The sequence below is a fragment of the Contarinia nasturtii genome, unplaced genomic scaffold (genome assembly GCF_009176525.2).
Source record: "Contarinia nasturtii isolate CC-2019 unplaced genomic scaffold, AAFC_CNas_1.1 Cnas_scaffold_1764, whole genome shotgun sequence".
NCBI lineage: Eukaryota > Metazoa > Arthropoda > Insecta > Diptera > Cecidomyiidae > Contarinia > Contarinia nasturtii.
This window is the reverse complement of record NW_022199096.1, coordinates 219,740-240,779: the sequence shown is the minus strand read 5'-3', so window position 1 is coordinate 240,779 and position 21,040 is coordinate 219,740. Positions and strand designations below refer to the sequence as shown.

At 33.8% G+C, this 21,040-nt stretch overlaps 4 protein-coding genes across 12 annotated transcripts in view; 2 read left to right on the top strand and 2 right to left on the bottom strand.

Moving 5' to 3' along the window:
* Window positions 1-249: 249 nt before the first annotated feature.
* Window positions 250-6,797, bottom strand: LOC116347260 (mitochondrial proton/calcium exchanger protein). 3 transcript variants are annotated; one of them, XM_031777797.1, is made up of 8 exons: window positions 6,669-6,797; window positions 5,363-5,604; window positions 3,688-4,758; window positions 3,150-3,613; window positions 2,824-3,078; window positions 1,098-1,202; window positions 742-1,002; window positions 250-667 (listed from the first exon to the last, which is right to left on the bottom strand). In XM_031777797.1, the coding sequence occupies exons 2-8, from the start codon at window positions 5,466-5,468 to the stop codon at window positions 584-586; spliced, it is 2,346 nt and encodes a 781-aa protein (XP_031633657.1). In that variant the 5' UTR covers window positions 5,469-5,604; window positions 6,669-6,797; the 3' UTR covers window positions 250-583. The 3 variants fall into 3 exon arrangements, with proteins under 3 accessions (XP_031633657.1, XP_031633656.1, XP_031633658.1); XM_031777796.1 differs by lacking the exon at window positions 6,669-6,797 and adding an exon at window positions 6,477-6,607; XM_031777798.1 differs by lacking the exon at window positions 6,669-6,797 and adding an exon at window positions 5,775-5,892.
* A 353-nt stretch (window positions 6,798-7,150) lies between these two features.
* On the top strand, window positions 7,151-8,470 carry LOC116347259 (U6 snRNA-associated Sm-like protein LSm1). Its single transcript, XM_031777794.1, has 3 exons — window positions 7,151-7,489; window positions 7,556-7,742; window positions 7,857-8,470. The coding sequence occupies exons 2-3, from the start codon at window positions 7,688-7,690 to the stop codon at window positions 8,210-8,212; spliced, it is 411 nt and encodes a 136-aa protein (XP_031633654.1). The 5' UTR covers window positions 7,151-7,489; window positions 7,556-7,687; the 3' UTR covers window positions 8,213-8,470.
* A 2,486-nt stretch (window positions 8,471-10,956) lies between these two features.
* On the top strand, window positions 10,957-15,900 carry LOC116347268 (cold and drought-regulated protein CORA-like). The gene is made up of 9 exons (XM_031777811.1): window positions 10,957-11,055; window positions 11,184-11,274; window positions 11,847-11,923; window positions 12,277-12,322; window positions 12,970-13,017; window positions 13,346-13,363; window positions 13,969-14,100; window positions 15,593-15,673; window positions 15,757-15,900. Exons 1-9 carry the CDS (start codon window positions 11,050-11,052, stop codon window positions 15,804-15,806), a joined length of 549 nt encoding a protein of 182 aa, XP_031633671.1. The 5' UTR covers window positions 10,957-11,049; the 3' UTR covers window positions 15,807-15,900.
* A 1,809-nt stretch (window positions 15,901-17,709) lies between these two features.
* The window catches only part of LOC116347258, a 16,008-nt gene continuing 12,677 nt past the window's right edge, over window positions 17,710-21,040 (bottom strand). For 4 of the 7 annotated variants that reach the window (XM_031777789.1, XM_031777787.1, XM_031777788.1 and 1 more), the window contains 3 exons: window positions 18,450-18,474; window positions 18,234-18,282; window positions 17,710-17,995 (listed from right to left, as the gene is read on the bottom strand). In XM_031777789.1, the coding sequence (XP_031633649.1) occupies window positions 17,884-17,995; window positions 18,234-18,282; window positions 18,450-18,474 (186 nt within the window). In that variant the 3' untranslated portion in view covers window positions 17,710-17,883. Of the gene's footprint in view, window positions 17,996-18,233; window positions 18,283-18,449; window positions 18,475-18,645; window positions 19,569-21,040 lie in introns of those variants that run through there. The other 3 variants (XM_031777791.1, XR_004201674.1, XM_031777793.1) reach the window with 3 other exon arrangements.

Below are 21,040 nucleotides of genomic sequence, written 5' to 3'. Positions count from 1 at the left end.
TTGGAAAAAAGGGCTTTTGTTTCCACTCGGGGAAAAATGACTAATGGTAATGGTTTTTTAATTCAAATTATGTGTGCCAATCATGTGACAAAGAAACAAGAAAATTGAAAGAATCACAATCATATAGAAAAGACTGAGATCTACAATTACGTTATCAAAACCAAAGACCTAGAACAAAAACTTGCCCGATCACCTTTCTAGCACCTAATCGTTGTTCGTAATTTCAATAAATCATTCTCAAAATCAGAATTCACGTCAATTCTTCCTACAGGATAATTTATTGTCTTTATTTTGTTATCTTCTTCTTCCATTTTGAACAAACAATAAACTACTAGAAAGCATAAAAAAAAGTTCACAAACCAATTTTCGTTTGAAATGATGCTTATTTGTGTTTATTATATAAGCGCTTTTCATGTCAATTAATTTGTACAATTGAAAATTTTAAAGACGGGAATTATCCCCGTCAAACGTATTTACAATGTAAAAATTGGAACAATTAATTCAGTTTCATCATAATTCGTTTCAATTAAATTACCTAACAAAATGTTTTACATCAATTTATAATGATAAACGAAAAAAAAAATTACAAGCTAGGTTTTTTGGGACTTTTTGTCGATTGGTCACTTAAATCCAAATTACTTAATTTTTTCTGCAGACTTTCATCGCTCTGAAATGGGACAAAATGGTATACGAATTAATGAAAAATCAAATTGAAGAAAATGGAATGAAATCAAGTCTTACGGTTGACTCGAAGGTAGGCGTTTTTTCGGCGTCTAAAATATGCTTTTCATCGTCGAGTTTATTCAGATGTTCATCATCATGTGTCGAGTATGTGGATTTATTTTGTGACTGCCGTTGTTCACGCTCCTCTTTGCTCTTTTCCAATGCTTTTTGTATCTTTTCCTCGTTCTCCAGGTATTCCTCCTTGGTTATTAAATCTAATAATTCATCGATTTGCTTCGAATTCAATTTTATGTTTTCTGTTCCAATCGTTTCGAATATCTACAAATATTTAATAAAATTCATTTTTTTATTCAACGTTATTTTGCAATTTTTTTTCATTTGCTTGAATTTTATTTGGAAAATTTCAAAATTACCTTTAAAACGTCATCCACTTTCAATTGACCATCACGATCATCGTCGATTCTCTCCAAGAATGTCGATATTTGATCCATTTTCGAATGATCTGTGACTTTTTGCATCTGTAAAATAATTTTTGGCATAAGTAAAAAAAAATTCGAAACATTTAGAATATTTGAAAAAATTCAGACAATTTTCTTACAAAAATGTCGATTAAAAAATACTTTTGCAGAGAAATTTAAAGAAAAATCGGAATTTCATAAATAAAAAAAATTATTAGAAAAGAATGTTGGCCGATTCCAAAATAATTTGGTTAGTTTAAAGATTGAAGTTGCTGTCGGATTAAAATATTTATTGGGTGTATAAATTAATTTTGATCGCTGACAATTATATGTCGCCACTTAAAATTGTGTGTAGCTTGACAGGTGAATCCAATTGCATTTTGTACATGTGACATTTGCCAATCTAATTCAGAGCAGAAACATTTATTTTTGACTCAGTGTCATTATTTTCTGATCGATTCAAAATGAGTGATGAAAAAGTGTTTTTCTGTCTGGCCCTCCTTTGGTTAATTTTTTTCACTTTAAATAAAGTGAAAATACATCTAAAGATTATAAAATGTTGCAGGAGACGAGACCTCTCAATCGCCACAGAGAATGTTGAATTTGGTGAAAAAGAAGTGGTGAATTTGTTGAAAAACTGTGAACTCACCAAAAAAAAATTTGAATGATGGGCTATTGGCGTTTTTTATTCGATAAAGATGCATGAAAATGCATCAGAAAACATCAGAAGCATTAAATATATGCGAATCAATCGTTTTAAGACATTTGTAATGAGGTAAGACCAAAGAAATTGTGTGCCACACCAGCTGAATCCAAAACTTGTTGTAAGACGTTTTTTCACATTTTGGCACAATGTTCCAAAAATAAGAAAAAAAGAAATTTTTGTATCGTATTGCAACTGGAAGTGAAGAGGGCATCTGCTACGATAATCCCAGGCATACAAATAAGGGTTCAATCCCACACAATCGTCAAAATCGACAGCATAGCAGGATTTTGATGATTTCTCGGTAATGCTCATTATTTGGTGGGATTGAAGTGGTGTGGTGTATAATGAGCTGCTGAAACCGGGTGAAACTGTCACGGGGGATCGGTATCAACTACAACCAATACGTTTGAGCAGAGTACTGAGAGAAAAATGAAAAAAAACTGCGACAAGAAATAGTCGAAGGATTTCTCAAAATTTGACATATTTCAAACATCGTCAAACAAAAGATAGAGGCGTTCGGTTGGGATCGGCTTGATCACCCCCCGTACTCTCCAGACCTTGCTCCTTCTGATTATCACTTGTTTCGATCGATGCAAATGGGCTTGTCTGAGATATCGTTTGGAAATGCTGAAGGGGTGCGAAAATGGGTCGATCAATGGATAGCTGGAAAAGATGAGGAATTCTTTCGACGCGGAATCGACAAGCTACCAAGAAGATGGGCCGAAGTCATAGCTAACGATGGGCAGTACATTGGTTAATGTACTCATTCTTATTATTTTTAAATAAATGTTTCCTTTCACCAAAAAAACGATCAAAACTAATTTATACTGCCAATAGTTTCGAAAGTTTTTTTTTAAATTTCGTTAAACATAGTGAAATTGCATCAGAACTAAAAATCACTTGTCGTTGAAACTTTTCCTGACTCGGGGTATAATAGAAAAATCAATTTTGACCAAACTTTTCAATTTTTATCACCTTTTGCACAGCCTTCATAACTTCATCGATGCGAACAAGTTCATCTCCGGCTTTGTCTTCAACATTAACCGCCTGAATCTTTTCTTTCTCCAAATTGTGCATCACTTTGTCAAGTTTGCTAATCATAGCATCAACCTTCTTGAGTAATCTCTTGGCTGCCGCCGATTCGCGTACATTAATTTTAACGTCCGATTTTTCGGCAATTTCTTTAAGTTGTTCAACATCTTCTTTGTATTCGGCAATTTCTTCTTTGAGCTAAATTGAAGAAAAAAAACATATTTCAATATTGGCAAAAGCTAATTGGATAATGGTCAAAAATGTCATACCTCTTTAATTTCTTCCTTTTCGATGATCATATTTTTGCTATCCGAAACGGCGTCCAAAGCGTCCGACACCAGATCGATGTCTTTGTTGGTAATGTCATCGGTAATAACTTTGGCAGTGTCAAGCAAAACATCTTTATCCTTTTCGGTGCTGGCCGCCACTTCTTTAGCTTCTTCCAATTCTTCTTTGATTTTACGTTGTTCATCGCGAATGATTTCGATTTGTGTCTTATTATCGATTTTACCTTCACGTTCACCGATTGCCGCCCGTGTTTGAATTGCGGCTGCATCCGGCAACGATGAGATGGATGCTTTGAGTTTTTCTGCCGTCGGAATGTCTTCGGGTAACATCATTGCTCGACTCAATAGCAACAATGATGGAGGCACTTTTTCATTTAAGCTCAAATTAATCCATTCCCCCAGTTGTAATTTTAATTGTTCTTCGGAAATACCATATGCTCGCATGCCTAATAAAAACAAACAAAAAAATGTCAAAATAATTGTCGAATTCAGTGAAAAATTAAACGAAAATGATTTGTACCTCTTGCACGGCAAGCGGCCTGTAATTCCTGTGTTGTCAATGAATCAATGCTTTCCCGTTGAATCATCCGATCATCGGCAGCCAATGACCGTAATTTCATGCGAAGTTGAAACCGAAGAAAATTGCTCGTGCCGAGCGATCCCACTTCTAATACTTTACAAATGGCGGTCAATTGTTGTCGCGACAATGAGTCCAATGTAATTTCATCTTCGAACAGTTTTGAGAATTTGATGATCTCTTCCGATGTGGCTGCCGCACCCGATGACCGAACTTTGTTAAAGAATAGCACAAAATCTTTTGCCTCTTCCGATTGATGTTCTTTGTGTTGTACATCCATTTCGTCGAGTGTTTTTTGCAAGAATTTTGCCATTTCAAGTTTAACTTTGAGTTGATTGCGTGCCTTAAGCTCACGTTCGCTGGCCGTTTCGAATGTTGATGGCAACATGCCCGGGAAAAATTTTATAAAAACTGGCAGTAAAAATTCCATAAATGGAACTATGATGAACACAGAAAATGGCACCAAACGAAACATATCGCCGGTGGTTCGAATCAACAGTCGATATTCACGACGTGTTAATGATTCACCGTGCAACAATTTACCGACCAATTTTCGTGCAACATTCATGTCAATGAATAACAATCGAAATCCATGATAATAATGAACCAATTCGTCCCATATACGTTGTTTGAGACTTTTCTTTACGACTTTTGGTGCAACCGCTGTGGCCGTTACGGTGGCAGCGGCCGTGCTTGCTGCCGAAGTGGTCGCTTCACCGACCTCAATTTGTGTGGATGTTGCAGCTGCCTCTTTACTTTTCTGCTCTTTATCTTCGCGCTCTTTTTCCTGTAGCTTTCGTACCGTTTCTTCGACCTTTGACGATGCCTGTGATTCCCTGAGCGTTGAACTCAACGAAAATGCGCGTATCGTGTATGTAGATTGCAAATCTCTGTGATGCCATAATTTATTATTCACTACGGAAGATGGTGGCAATACTAGAGGAGTGACCAACGATCGATGATTCACTGTACTCGAATACTGACGAATGATGTGCGAATGTTTATTATTCAATGCTGTAAATATTGACAGTATTTTTTTATCTGGTTAGTTATTTTTTTGTTTTTGATGTCAGCACAAAAAAAAAGAGAGAAATTTGTTCGTATATCTAGCGAAGAAACAAGATCACAGACAAAATAAGAACGAAATTGTTGCCAAAATTTGGAATTGCGCAACATACACGGGAACCGCAACAAAAAAAAGTCATCGGTTAATATAATCATAGTCGAGTATGCCATGCGTTGATCATATGTTTCGGTATTGAGTCGCGTGTGAGAGACGAACGCGTTCGTGTGTCACACTCGCACACATCCAAAATTATCAACGGGCAAAATAGGTATTTGAAAATTTTCCACTTCGTAAACGAACTAACATCGCAAAATAAATGTAAATTGTTGTTCTTTCAATTCATTTTTTTTTCTGTTCATATAGAAATGAATGAAATTGTGTTTTTGACCAATTTCAAGAATAAATGTCGGCCGATTAATTTGCCTTGAATGTTTATTTTTGATTGCGATGCATGCACGGACTTTGATCATGCATGAATTTATGAATTTATAATCGGGAAAAATCCGTAATTTTTTGTTTTGATTTCGTTCTTCGTTGTCAATTTATACTTACATCGGTACATGTGATGTAAACCGTCGTTGTTCGCTTTATTGACATTGAAGCGGCTAAATTTTGTAATCAATTGCCGGCAACCCGTTGATATCAATAGTGAATTCATATTGCAAATCTAAGTAGTTATTACTGGCGTCGTATTACGAAGTTATAGATGCGGGAACGAAGAGGATTTATTTTGCTTCTTTTTTAATTTATATCACGTTTCGATTCTTCTTATTCAGCTAACAAAAAAATAGGTTCTAGAAGAATAAAAAGAAATACCAAGAGAGAAAAAGTTGAAATTATCAATATCACACAATGTCAATCGAATGGCAAGTGACCACAATGATATTTGTTTATTTATTCCAATCGTAAGAACCTCGTTCGCACTATCACACACGCACACACACACACAGTCACGTATACGCACCGGTTTTCTTCGAAACTACGAGAAATGTCAATGAATTTAAATCACTTCTGAGAGCACTGAGATATATATATATAAAAATCTCTCAATATAAAACCGATAGAATCTCCATAAAAACAGCAAAACAATGAAAAATGTTCATGAAAAAAATTGCAATGATCTTGAGAAATGTTTTGCGTTCTGTAAATTCAAACTACGGTTAAATGTCATCATCACCTGTTTGTGCACTAATTGATCACGCGGGCAAGAATTAATACATAGCCACGAAAAGTGTCAATAGAATTCGAAACAAAATTCAACGTACACAACAATGATGAAATGAATAGAAAATAGGCTAGATGTGGAAACCTTGTCAACACACATAGACACCGAGTCAGAGAGAACGAGAGGAAAAACACTCGAACCATATCATATTTCAAGCATGCAACGCACAAATTCGGCTGAAGGGCAAGATTCTTTTTGCATACATCCAAACGCACTCACTCACACACATACTGGCCACATTTTCCCGCATTCAAAATCATAAATCACAATCGGAAAAACACCACACCACAGAACAATCACATTTTATATTCAAAATAAAACTTTCGAAACGATGACAATTATCGATTTGCACCGTGTAAATTGAACGATCACACAAAAATCAATAACTTAAAAACAAATCTAATACACAAATTAAAAGATCATTGAAATTTTTCTTTTCACCTAAGTAACAAAATTGGAGCCGTACTGTGCCCATGACCAAGTCAATTCTAATGTGTGACACACAAAAAAAATATATATATACTCTACTGCCGATTTAGTTCTTACATTCACACACCATCACAATTTACACAAAAGAAATCATAAACTCTTTCACTATCGCCATTTCATTCGGACAGACATTAAATTTCGTACCTCATTTGAATTCGGCGATTATTCACACTCTTCGTGTATTTTCTTCCTTTTTGCGCGCTTCACAATCACACCATTTTTTACATCATCCAAACCAAATTCAATCAACTCACACGATGCGGATGTATTGGTTACGTAAACATCATGGTTTTGTGTTTTCTTGACTGTCAATAAACAAGTGTCAAAGTCATGCACACACGCATTCTCACTTACATCAAACGTAGCTCATTCATTAATCATTTAGAATTTTCTAAGCGATACAAAAAATGTTTTTTCCTATCTTTTTTAAAATGTTTAAAATTTTAATGATTTTATTATTTTTCAATAAAGAAAAATAATGAATGGACTGCATTACCATTTTTTTCTGCGGTCGGTATTGAAAATCCAACTGAATGAGAGCTTAGAATAAAAAACCATGTGAACCTCACAATATTTTTTTCAACTTTTTTACCAATGAAAAAAAAAATGGGCATTTCGTTTTGGTCATTTTCTATATAGAACGTTTGAATTTTGATGATCTTCTTTTTCTTCGTAGAACCGATTCGATGGATTATCTAGTTTGAATGTTGACATTTCAATTAGTACAATTCGGCATCTGTCAAACAACACCACCACGATTCGGCTTTCTGTATAAAACACGGTTTCATCGAACAACAACAATACAATCTGCGGCCAAATAAAATAGCCAAAAGAAAAACTCGCCAGAAAAACGACGGAAACAATTCAAACTGTGTTCGAATAAGCAAGCCTTCGTTTTGCCCGACCAAAAGTTGAACAAATGAAAGTAAAGCCCATTTTTCAAATCTGAAGACTGACTTAATCAGGTTTGTTTTGTGATACATTGTATAAATGCAAATATTTAATTTCTTTCTTATATTTTCGCTCCATAGAAATCAGTTACACATCAGCCATCCGTATCATCACGAAGAAAACAAAAGTCGGTCGCACATTAAATTGAGATTCCATTTTTACTTGCATCAGACGAAACACAAAACCATACACACAAAAAGAAGATATTAAAAATGGATGATTTGAACCCGTTAGCAGGCACCGCTCATTTGCTCGAAGAAGTTGACAGTAAGTTGCTTCTAATTGGGTTGAAATTGCTCGTAGAAAAACCAATTTCGATTAAAAACCTACCTATTTCACATCATGCATGACAATTCACCTCTACTCTCTTGTTGATTTCAGAAAAATTAATGGTATTACTTCGTGACGGTCGAACGTTGATCGGATACTTACGGTCGGTGGATCAATTTGCAAATTTGGTGTTGCACAAAACCATAGAACGAATTCATGTCGGTACTGAATATGGTGACATCGAACGGGGCATCTTTATCATTCGCGGTGAAAATGTTGTATTGCTAGGTGAAATCGATCGTGATAAGGAAAAGAATTTACCACTCAAAGAGGTGTCTGTTGAAGATATTTTGGATTCACAACGACGAGAGCAAGAGCAACGCTACGAAAAACATCGTCTTATCTCAAAAGCTTTGAAAGAACGTGGATTAAATGTTAACACCGAGCTAACACACGAAGAATATTGAATTGTTCTCTCGAGCTCCCATACCATTTCAATTGATGACACTCAAACACACACACACACATATATTTTCATTAATTTAAAAGACCTTGCTTGTCAATCCACACAAAAAGTCACTTTGCTCCACGATATTCGTGATATTCATGTGAAGATTTACAAAAGACAACCGAAGCAATGACTTTTACATAAAACTTTTTCTTTATTCAATCATATAATTAATAGGGACGTCGATTGTGAGACGATAAATTCTTTTTTCTATTAAATAAAACAAAAATTTGATGTAAATAAAATTCTTAAATTATATTATTCAAAATTTATGAAAGAAACGGTTTTGATTTATAATTTAAAGGTGACCCACACCGCCAAGCAAGACAATTTGGAGACATTTTTCTTTTGTATACACATAAATTAGATTCATCACAAAATCTCTGCGGTCATTCGAAAACCTACCAAAATTGAATGAAAAAATAAACGATTTGATAATATTTTATCGCCTGAGGTGAAACAGAACAAAATACACCGAAAAAAAGAACAAAAAAGAAAACATGTTTCTATGCCCACTTATCTTGTTCTTTTATTTTAAAACGAACATTTTGAGTGCATTTTTAAAATGTTGAATGTTATTAGATTAAAATTGAGGAAAAAACCAATCGAACATTTTTACTAGATTTATTCACTAAACGCAAACCGGTTTAAGTTAGTCTGTAAAAAACAGAATTATCTCATTTTAATTAAAATTTCATTGATCAACAATGAAGTTTCCTTCTAGAAGCAATTTGAATTTGGATTTTCGAAATTTTCATTTATATGCAAAACAGTTGCAATGTCATTTGTTGAAGAAACATTTTCTCATTTTATTTGAAAATATTTTGGTTAAATATCCGTTCACCGAAAGTCAGTCTAAAACATTCTCTTTAGCCATGTCGTTAAATACCACAATGTCGATAATGTTGAATGGATTTTATTTTATTGTTCAAAGAACAAGTCTAGACAATTTTTTTTGTATCTTAAAATTGATTTTGTAATTGAAAAAATTCTTACAAAAATGTCCAAAAACTTGTTTGAAAAAAATTTGTGCTGAATTTGTTGGGCTTGTGAATTTAGGGCAAATTTTGTGGTTCAACTAATCTTTTTTACCTGTAAAAAATTGAGCGACAAAAATTCAGAATTCAATTTCTTTACTCGAAGTTTCTTTTTTGAACTTCTCCAAAATGATTTTTTTAAAAGCACGTTGAATGAAATGACCTTGAATTGCAAATTTTCTTTGGAAGAACTTTTTTCTCCCTTTTTCTACCGAGTTTATTGAAGTAGACTTTTTTTGTAAATATGAGTACGTGAAATATGAGTAAAAAAAAGCGTCGTATTGAATTCCAAAGCACATATGAGACACTTTATGAAGTGCAAATTTGCCGCAATTTACCATATTGTTTGCCATAGTACATATCGCTAAATCGGTTTTCTTTTGTTTAATTTATGCGATCCTCTTTATTTATACACATCGATGGTCAATTCAAGCATATTTTATAACTAATAAACATAACTAAATAGATTGTATATGTTTTTTCTCTCTTCGTTTTTGACACAAATCATCTCATTTAGTTTATCAATGCCATATATCAAAGTAACTTGTAATTTTATAAATTGAAAATAAATGGTTTTCGTGTTTCAATTCGCCATAAATATAATTACAATGAATGTAAAAGTAACGGTTCGTTCATTCCAATTGGGTTATGGAGCAGAAGACGAAGAAAAAACCACACACACACACACACACACACACACTGATTATGCAAATGAATCGAGAGTACATGTGCTTGTTTGCATGGTGTGCAAGAAGTGAGAATATTTTGGCAACAGTTGCTGAAAGTAACATTTGGCCTCTGTGTGTTACCAATTACCTTTTTTTTATATTGTTGCTTCAAAGTTCGATATCTCACTTACTTAATCACACTCTGCTCATCTCTCTCGCTCACACTCCTTGCGTGAGTGACTCTCTCTCTTACTTCGAACTGAATCGTGCTTGAATATTTATCAGATTGTTACGATACACACAAAAAAACATTCGTTTTGAATTTATGAATGCAAACTGGCTCTTTATTCTATTGATAGATATCTAATACGGATGCAAAAATCACGTTAAATCCAAATGCGATGCGATTTTTTTTGGACGGAATCTGTTTTTGTATATCCGATTTATCATTTTTGCTATCAGATTTGGGTATATTTTTCTGTTTCTTTTTCTGATGGCGATCAAGTGTCTTAGAAGTAAAATATTAAATGCTTTTTTTTAGTTCTTCTTCCTTCAAATGTCTCTTGCTTGTTAAAAAAAGGAATGGCATGAAGAGAATTGATTGCATAGAATATATATATTTATACGACCTTAATGAATAATGTCGCTTGATGCAAAACACCTTTTTCTTTTGTTTTTCGCTTCAGCATAAAAATTGTGCAAGTTTTTTTTTTTTGTTTGTTTGGTTTCGTCGTCATCACCGTCGCTGTTGCAGGTTATTGTTGTCGCACTGTTGATTGCCGGCTATTTCAGATGATGATTTGCAATCGTGTAGCTACCTAATGAATGATCGTTTGACCATGCATTATATCATCGGGACGGGTTTTATTCTCTCCATTTCGATTGCTACTTTTTGTTTCACACACGAATATCATGAAAAACAGAGAGCGGGAGAGAAAAAAATTGTCAGACACAACACTGACATGATATTCTTACCTTTCCGACAGTCTCGGGTCACGGCATTTTTCTTGCGAATCTGTCGCGTATATAAGCACAATCTCCGTTCGAGTCAGACATTAGTTTTGTGTTGTCCGTTTAACTAAAAGGAAATCATGAAGGTATATATCTCAGTTACTTCAAAACAATATAAATTTTCCTTTGAAAATTGAAATTTTATCTGTGTGCCGTGCGCAACATAAACAATTTTTGGTGTGGTGTTTTATTAATTTTATTGTGATCTATACAGGCTTTTGTTGTGTGTATGGTAATGGTTGCCGTTGCTGAGGCCGGTTTCCTCTTCGGCGGTAGCAGTGGTGGCGGCGGCGGCTACTCAGGCGGTGAGTGCATTTTTTCGTTTATCTTTTTTTCATATTTTCGAGTACTTTTCAAATGTGATGATAATTACGATAGAAAATAGAACCATTGACATCGATTTGATTTGAATTGAACAGTTGGACACATATTATTATATTTTGTCACAGATACATCAATTAATTATTTGATCAAATCATTTGTCGTATAAAAAACAACAACAACAAACATTGACGCTTAACATTGACCGAGAAGAAGACACCAATTATAACACCTTGAATGAATTTGTATCCAAAACAACGGAACACCATTCACTTCGATAAATCTTCTGATATTATATAAGGTCTTTGTTTTTGCTCGTCTCCTTCGCTTCTGCTAGATTTAGTTTATTCATCTGTTTACTAAACAACGTTTGCTTGAAAAATAGCAATTCTTCCATTTGTTTTGCCTGGATCAACTGAGAGTAATCAATTCAATTTAATGTGCTCCATTTATCAACAAGCTGACAAAACATAGAAAAAAGAAAAGAAGACGAAAAAACGATTATTATTTTTTTTGAAGATTCCAGTTTAAAATGATTTTCATTTTGATTTTTCAGGCGGTGGAGGATGGAACAACGGCGGCGGCTACTCAGGTGGTGGTGGTCACGGAGGTGGAGGAGCTCAAGTCATTAAGGTATTCCCGATTTGATTTGAAGCTCATTTTGATATTCAAATTTCTTCTACAATGCTAATTCCATGCAATAATTGAGTCGACGTAGTCTCTTTTACCAAAATCAACTGCTAGTATATGAAATTAGTGTCGCAAAGAAATATAAAGTGTTAAACAATATTTCGGTCGGTTGAATGACATTTCGAATACAAATTGACTGTGAATTGAACTTTAATTAAATGTATCGCATATATGCAATGTCTGAACGTTGAATGCATGCGTTGTGTACGATTACTTAATTTTTGCGGCCTGTAATTTTGAATGAAATTTGCCACTACTGTTACCAGTGTACAACAACTATTCCTTTTTCTTTAAAGGTCATTCATCAAGGCGGCGGTGGCGGCGGTGGCTATAGCGGCGGTGGTAAGTGCTTTCATTGCTTTTTTTTTCTGCTTGAATTTAAAGTGAGTGTTTGAATTTAAATGCATTCGCATGTTGCGTTCTCGTTTTAATATAACGTCATATCATTAAGCGATGAATATGAATAGTCCATTGTTTTCGCATTTTACTTCATATTGATTAATTAAATATGGATATTGCCAAAGGCTCACAATCACAATGTTTTATCAAAACGTGCTGTGCAATTCTTTCGGTCATTCGCATTACGTAATTCATTTTATTGACGACGAAGTAAAAGTTGATTCATAAAAAGGTGTTAACGGAAAAGATGCATGCTGTTGCGTCTTGAATCAATCAAGAAGACATTTAATCGTGGTTGTTAATATTATCATTTGATTTTCTCGTCATCCCAGATGATATGCAAAAAATGATGAATTTTTTTCTCGATATCAAATAGAACATTCTAATGACTCACTTGGCACTCTAATGATCTTCTCACATAACAACCGTTCAATGCAGAATATATGATAAAAACATGTTTATTGTGTGTTGATCGATTCAAATTCAATTTATGGAACGCATTTCATGAGAGAATAGATAGAACTAGACTATGCAAATGAGTTGTTTTAACTTCATATAAGAGATATTCATGTGTTTGATTTTCAATACAGGTGGACACGGCGGTGGCTGGCAATCGGGCGGTGGATACAGCGGCGGCGGTAAATTTAAAAAATCCATCTTTTTAGTATGCACAACAGTTTAGAAAATAAAAAAACGGCACTCTCAAACGATTCATATTTCAACACTCTATAAAAACATTTGATGTATTTTAATGACACAAAAGCAAACTGAATGAATCGTTTTTGATTGTAGCATTGTATTCTAACATAAGAAGAAGAAGAAAAAGATCGTGTTCCGTCAAAATCAAAGCAAATCTGTTTTGATTCCGGTCCGTGTATGACATCATATGTTGTTGCCGTCTGTTGTGTGAATCTGACTATCGATATGAATTCAAATCTAATATTTGACTTTTTTTCTCATTTTTAGGCGGTCACAGCCAACCTGGTAAGATTTTTTTTCAATTCATAAATCGTTTTATTCATAAAAGTCTATTTCTCTAAAAAAACTCAAGTGAAATATTAAAACTTCGAAACTTATTTCGAGTTTTCAATGTTAAGCGAACTCAGACTTACGTCACTCATTTTTCATTTCAAGTGTTTCAACTCAGAATATCGTAATTATTTGGAAAAAGATAATAAATTAAACAAAATATATACACACTCATAATCCGAACCGATTATTCATGGCACATTGAAAGTGCTGCGTTTCACTTTTTTTAATGTTCTTTCCATGTCTCACTGTGTGTGTATATGTAACTTAACTAAACACTGTATGTCGCCAATGAGAGGAAAAAAAGTGCGCATTTTTTGTCTCACATTTTTTTTTTCTCTCGCCTCTGCCCAAGCACCACAAAAAGACATAAAATTTGAAATTTTATGTGTTTTCGCTTGGAAACGTGTCAAATGAAAAATACCGAGAATAAGCCCAAATAGATTATCGCTTGTTTCGACTTTTGAAAAATAGAATTCACTTTGGAGTAATTGATTTCATTCGGAACTAGCTGTTATGAAAATGTTATGGAATGAATGCTTTTCTTAAAATATTTTCAGCTCAAGTCATTAAAGTAATCAAAGTATCGTCTGGCGGACACGGCGGTGGTGGACACGGCGGCGGCTGGCAATCGGGCGGCGGTGGTTACTCAGGTGGTGGTGGATGGCAATCAGGCGGCGGTGGATATTCAGGTACAGATTTACCAGCATCGTAATGTTACTAACCATTAACATAAACGTCTGTAATAGTTAACCCTCCATTGTACACATAGGTCTGGCCAGACCTTTTTTGATATTTATTGTAATTTAAATATATTTTTAAATAAGCTAGCGACTTGAAATTCTGTGTAGCTTCCTAAAATTTTATTGGCTACCAATCTATGAAAAAAATCAGGACGAAAAAGGACACAAGGATTTTTTATAAGGATGTGTTGGTGTAAAGTATTAGTAACACATGAGTCTGGCCAGACCCACTCACATTTTATATGAAAAATGATATAATTCGCATTCTCTTATGAGTAAACATCCGCGGATTGGCCACATTTATTATTTCAAAATGCTGCATGTGGTAGAGGAGTTCACGATATGACATTTGGGGCAAAAAAAAAAAATCCCAGATTGATATGGTGTTAGATATGATCCTGTTGGTATTGTTGTTTCTAGGTAAACCACATTTATATGCGAGAGTACCATGACCTATAATATAATATGAGATGAATTGAGACGACATGACCTGGAAGTGAATCTTGTGAGGTATGAGGATCCGACCTGGTCCAAAGTGTTCTGGAAGTCGAGTGCTCGAGGGATTTCATCCCCCATGGGGATGAGCAATTTCGTTATTTTTTCGGTTTTCCCATCGAAAATGCGAGAAAAATCGATTGGCAGTTTTTTATATAATATTCGAATATATTTATGTCATATTTCACCCAAATAATGGGGTCCTTGGACCTATCAAGGATCATATCTAACACCATATCAATCTGGGATTTTTTTTTTGCCCCAAATGTCATATCTCTACCACATGCAGCATTTTGAATTAAAAAACCTGGCCAATCCGCGGATGTTTACTCATAAGAGAATTAAATAATTTTTCATATAAAATGTATGTGGGTCTGGCCAGACTCATGTGTTACGAATGTGACTCGCCGGACATGTGTACAACGGAGGGTTAATAAAATTATAATAGCGATTAATGTAATGCTAACATCTAACATTTCAATTCCAATAGCTAATACCGGTAATATCTTGTTACAATAACAATGTGTTACCCGTATTGTTGATAATTTTACATTAATATTGAGACTTTTCAACACAACTTTTAGTTGAAAATATATTTACAATAGATGGCGTTTATGTCTGCTCTAAGCTCATCATTGAAATTGATTGGGTTGATGAGCAATTTCAATGATGAGCTTAGAGCGGACACAGACGCCATCTATTGTAAATATATTTTCAACTTAAATTTGTGTTGAAAAGTCTCAATATTAATGTTAGATTTTTGACATTAGCGGCAGCGTTGAGTAACACATTATTATTGTATCGAAGCATTGCCAGTAAGGTTATAAGAATAGCAATAGCTATTACTGGTAATGCTAAAATCTAAAATTACAATTGTAATGACGTTACTGTAATGCTTCGTTACAATTGTAATGTGTTACTGCAAAATGTAAATCTGTATATTCAGGTGGACACGGAGGTGGACACGGAGGTGGACATAGCAAAACCTATAAAGTTTATAGTATTCCAATTTCATCTGGTCATGGAGGTTTGTAATAACATTCGATTAATCAAATCAAAATCAACACTGTACTTGTTCAAGTAAAAATGTATACGTCGATTTCAACACAGGTTATTCAGGCGGTGGCGGCCACGGTGGATGGTCCGGTTCGTCATGGTAAAGAGACAAACGCCCGCTTTAAATAAACAACCAACTAATTTGTACAAATTCATTTGAAAATAAAGCGAATGATTTGAACCGAAATTCCAAATATATAGCGTGTATTTTAATTGAAAGTGATTTTATTTCATTGGAAAAGGCTGTACAAATGCATGTCTGATAATTAGCAACGAACGGGAAATTATTTCATTGGTTTGGTATGTGCATTAAAAAAGAAATCGAACGCAGAAAAAACCAAAGAAATAAATGTAAGAAAACTCTTACGGTTTGCGTTCAAACAATAACAAATTCTTTTTAAATCAATGCCACCTTTAAAGTGTTCGAAAAGAGGCCAATTTACATGCATTGCTTCTTGCTACATTTCCATTCGAATATATTCGCTCATTGAATTTGAAAGTGCCGTGTGCAATTTCTAATTATACGTTTTCATACAAAAGACACACACACACACAAAAAAAAAACAAATTCCATTCGCATGTATTTTATTGTCTGGAAATCTCAAGTTGGAACAACATATGAGACCATGGAAATGAAATGGAAAATGAACCGCATTCTGTATGGGAATGAACGTTCATTGTATATGTGATCGTATTCCCCGCACCCGCATAGTATCGCGATTCCTTACAGAATCAAGCGGTGGCCGCAAACGTTTGCTCATTTCCCGTATTCGCTTAGAAGTATGCGACTGCGAGAGAAGACTGGAATGGCGAAGAACCGACGTCTGGATAAAACGGCAGTCGTTTACTTGTATTTGTGCGATAAAATGCGGCGAACACGATCATATACATAGTAGGGTGGAACATTTTTGGCACAATTTGGTGGCCACTTGAGAAAACATGTCTTATAGTCCCCAGATTCAAGATATGAAGGAATTTTCAACTTGCGGTTCCATATGAGACAGCGACTGGAAAGGAAAGGAGGTACATTTTACTGGAAAACCATGAAAAATTGCAGTGACCCAATCACCATGAAAACTTGTGAATCTTATTTTCTGACCAAAATTAGTAATATCACCAAGTTTCATGAAATTTTAACCAAAAATAAAGGTGCCTCCCATACAAAATTTTCAATTTTTTGTTTTTGAGAAAAACATAAATTTTTGGAATTAAACAAATAAATTTTTAAATGGGAGGCACCTTTATTTTTGGTTGAAATTTCATGAAACTTGGTGATATTACTTATTTTGGTCAGAAAATAAGATTCACAAGTTTTCATGGTGAATGGGTCAGTGCAATTTTTCATGATTTTCCAGTAAAATGTACCTCCTTTCCTTTCAAGTCGCTGTCTTATATGGAACGGCAAGTTGAAAATTCCCTCATATCTTGAATCTGGGGACTATAAGACATGTTTTCTCAACTGGCCATCAAGATATGCCTCCAAATTCAAAAAAATGTTCCACCCTAATACATAGTGAAGGGGAATACGAACAGCAGCGACGCATATGAATGCTCCGCCTTCGCCTTTTCACTGGAATGCGTTTTGTTGGGATTGGTGTTGTATCGTAGATTAAGTGTGTTTCGATAATTTAAAATGAGATTTTGACATGTAAATTCATAAAGATTATAATAATTTACGGTCCAGAGAAGTGTCGAACATTTTTGCGCTCTTTTCTTACCTATCGTACACAGATTATTCGAATATGACACATCTACATCGAAGCAAAGCATGCATTGAAACAACAAGATAAATGAAAAACGAAAAAAGAAACCACAAACTTATCGCTCTAGTGATATTTTCCTTTAAAAATCGTACATGAAAATGGTTTTTTTGATCAAACATAGAAAAAATCACTTTTTATATTAAACACATTGAACACTCATGAGATTAGTGTTTAAAATGAATCATTTCCATCATTACCGAGGTTTATTTTATTTCCATACAATATTTAGTGGTAGTGTCCTTTTTTTCGCTAGTGGTGCGCAAATTCGAAAAACTCACAAAAATTCTATGATATTTCGACAATTACAAGAAAGTGAATTTAAAAAAAAAGCTGCTTCTTCCAACCAAACTCCGAATATACAGATTACATTTTAAATTAGTTGCCTTGAAAATCTAATAATTCAATGTTAAACCATTTGTCAAATAAACTGACTCATCAATAGAAAACAGGCACTTTTAATCATCAACAAATTCCAAATGAATGAATCGTCAATTGATTCCGTCAGATAATGTAATAGGAAGAGTTCCCACCTGGAAACAAATAGAGCCATTAATAAAATCATTCATAAAAATCGATGGACGATAGCTAATAAAATTTCGACATAAAATATTATTAGTTGTGATGTGAATAAGATTGATTGTATTGTTGACATTTTTATTCCAAACTTTTCTATTGATATTTGTTATTCAATTCTGTATATAGTTAGCTCGAGCTGAGGTTCAGAATAAAGAAAAACATCATAAACCGGATTTAATTATTAAACCAAACCTTTTTCCAACAATGTCATCTAACAAATAAAGAAGGCTACCAATATGATCTAGAATGCCAGTCAATGTTAAAAAGAAAATCTTTGTTCAGAAAGACATATTCTGCGAAGGGATTTCGGATACTATATCAATTAATTCAAAAGAAAACACTACAGAACATGAATAATGGGAGTTATTTGTTGATAATATCGTATATTTAAAAAAAATAAAACTTAACTTAAACTCAGCATGAAAAACGTCACCTAATCAAATGATTAAATACAGTATATTTAAATTTGCTGCGAGAAATTGCATTTATTATTATCGCAGTAAAATGAAAAGGTGTAAATCATGAGTGTTGACGGGATCACTTTTTTAAACTTTATTTTTATATAAAAACAATTTTATTTCTGTGTCAAAAAATATCCCAAAATAGTCGATTTAGTTTTTTCGACTTGCAGTCGTTTCAAATCGATTGGAAATGGAACAAAAATGAAGAAAATCCACTCGACTCAAGTCACTTTAAGTTGATTTAAATTATATTTGACTTAAAACGACTTAATGCGACTGAATTCAACTGTATTTTTCTTTTCATTTTTGTTCCATTTCCAGTCGACTGCAAGTCAAAAAGTTGACTGGTACCAGTTGATTGAAATCGGTTGGATTTCATACAAATTCCGAAAATCATTATCTATTTGAAATTGAAACATTTTTTTCTTCGCATAAAAATAAATGAAAATAAGAATGTCAATAATTCATGATTGATCTGGTGAATCAAACACCTTATCTCCAAATGTATCCTCAACATTCAAAACTGTAGCAATGGGGGTACCTTCGGTTTCCTTAACCAGATAGTCAACAACTCCATCTGGTACACTGTAAACGACTTTCACCCCGGTAAAAATATCGTGAGGGTTTGGTTTCGAAATGACCATCTGGATTGGTATGATTACCATGAAAGCGATGATAAGTATTTTCATTTTTTTTTCGTCTTAAAAACTGTTTTGGTATTATTACTCGATTTGATGCGATCCAACCGATTCAAAATCAACCAGATAACTTGTATTCTCTCTGGAAAACATCACGCTTTTTATTCAATTTTGGCGTCGATCATAGCTGCACATTTACTGTCTCATTGTTTTAAAGTCGCTGCCAATGTGTTCTACAGATATGCAAAAAAATGTTGTTTACCACCAGTTAAGTAAAGAGTGACTTGGCTTTCAGCAAATTTTATCTGGTTGTTAAATAAAATGTGTTCAGTCAATGTCAATGCAAATACAGTTGCACACATTTTTGGCGCCTGCACCAATATGAGGTCAATAGACACGCTTTAAATGCGTTATCTTGTCCTATTAACCTTGAAAAAAAAAATTTTTTTATTCTGACTGAAAATTGACGTCAATTTTATATTCAGTACTTTTAAGGCGTAAAGAACTATAATCATATTCAAATACCGTTATTTTCAACCGTCTTCATAAATTGGCGAACCGTTGAATTGAATCGGCGCTCTCAAGACATTTATAAGATTTATCTTATTGTATAAACGTTCAAAAATGGGACCGAGCTACATTCGAATCGATGTAAATGTTTTTTTTCTCTTCTGATTACGTTTAAATAATTTATTAATATTCAATATTTGGGCGTAAAATGGAAGCATTAGAAAAACCGTCGTGCTTTTTCTATTGGATTGTTTTGAGACAAACAATTTTATGTAGCATTTGTCTTATTTATTCAAAGTCACATTGACAAATTGTACAGAATTTTTCTTATATCACATCGAAAATGTCCATTCAATTTTACATCGAAATTTATTAATTGAATTGAAAATGAAATTTTTTCGGTAGGTTGATTGTGTTCCCAACCCAAATGCAAATACAGTTGTAAAAATATTGTTTAGTCATAAAAGCGGCGTAAAAATATATGTCAGGCGTGTTTTAAATGATAATTTAGGAACTAATGTGATGAAACTGACAGATAAATGAGCTTGTTGCTAAACAAAAAAGCGGAGTCGGTTGGTGTTTACTTTTTCTGTTTGAATGCTTTTTTTGTTGACTACGCAATTTTGTCTTCATTGCGTTTTGTCTTTCTAGCTAAATATTCATGAAAGAAACACGACGTTTTTTGGTTCTATGTGGCGATCATTATTCACGCACAGAAATTGGTTTTAATGACAGAATGCACTTCGTAATAATATCAAATTTCATCTATTTGCGCCGTTTCAGCCAAAATATATGCTTTATGAACATTTTAAAATAAAATCAATTATACACGAATCGTTGAGGCGGAAAAATACCTCGAAATTTGATTCGAATGAAGAGAAACTATACTGGAATGTGACGTATTCTTACATGGATTTGTAACTGCGACAACAAGTTACAAATGAAAGAATTGGAGAATAGTTTATTTGATTTACAAAGATAGAATTTCAGTTAAAAATAAAATGTCTTACATCCGTAAGATGAACTTTTCCGCACTGTGATCCACGACATGCATTTATTACAAATCTTTTACTCAAATAATTCACGAGAAAACTAAATCTGACATTAGTTTTAGATAAAAATAATTTTCGAAGCACTTTTCTTACAAAAACTACTAAAGATGGGAATTTTTGTATCGGAGCCATGCCTATATGACATCGTAATCATGTGAAAATTTGCAGAGGTTATTTTTTTCACAAAAAGTTAACATTCTGAAAGTTTGAAGAAATTTCAATGCATATTAAGGGTACTTCCCATACAAAATTTCGTTTTAGAGCGAAAAATCCAAAATTTTGTTCGGGAGGTGCCCCTCTAGGGGGAAAGAACAAGCCAAAAAGCTAAAAAAATACGA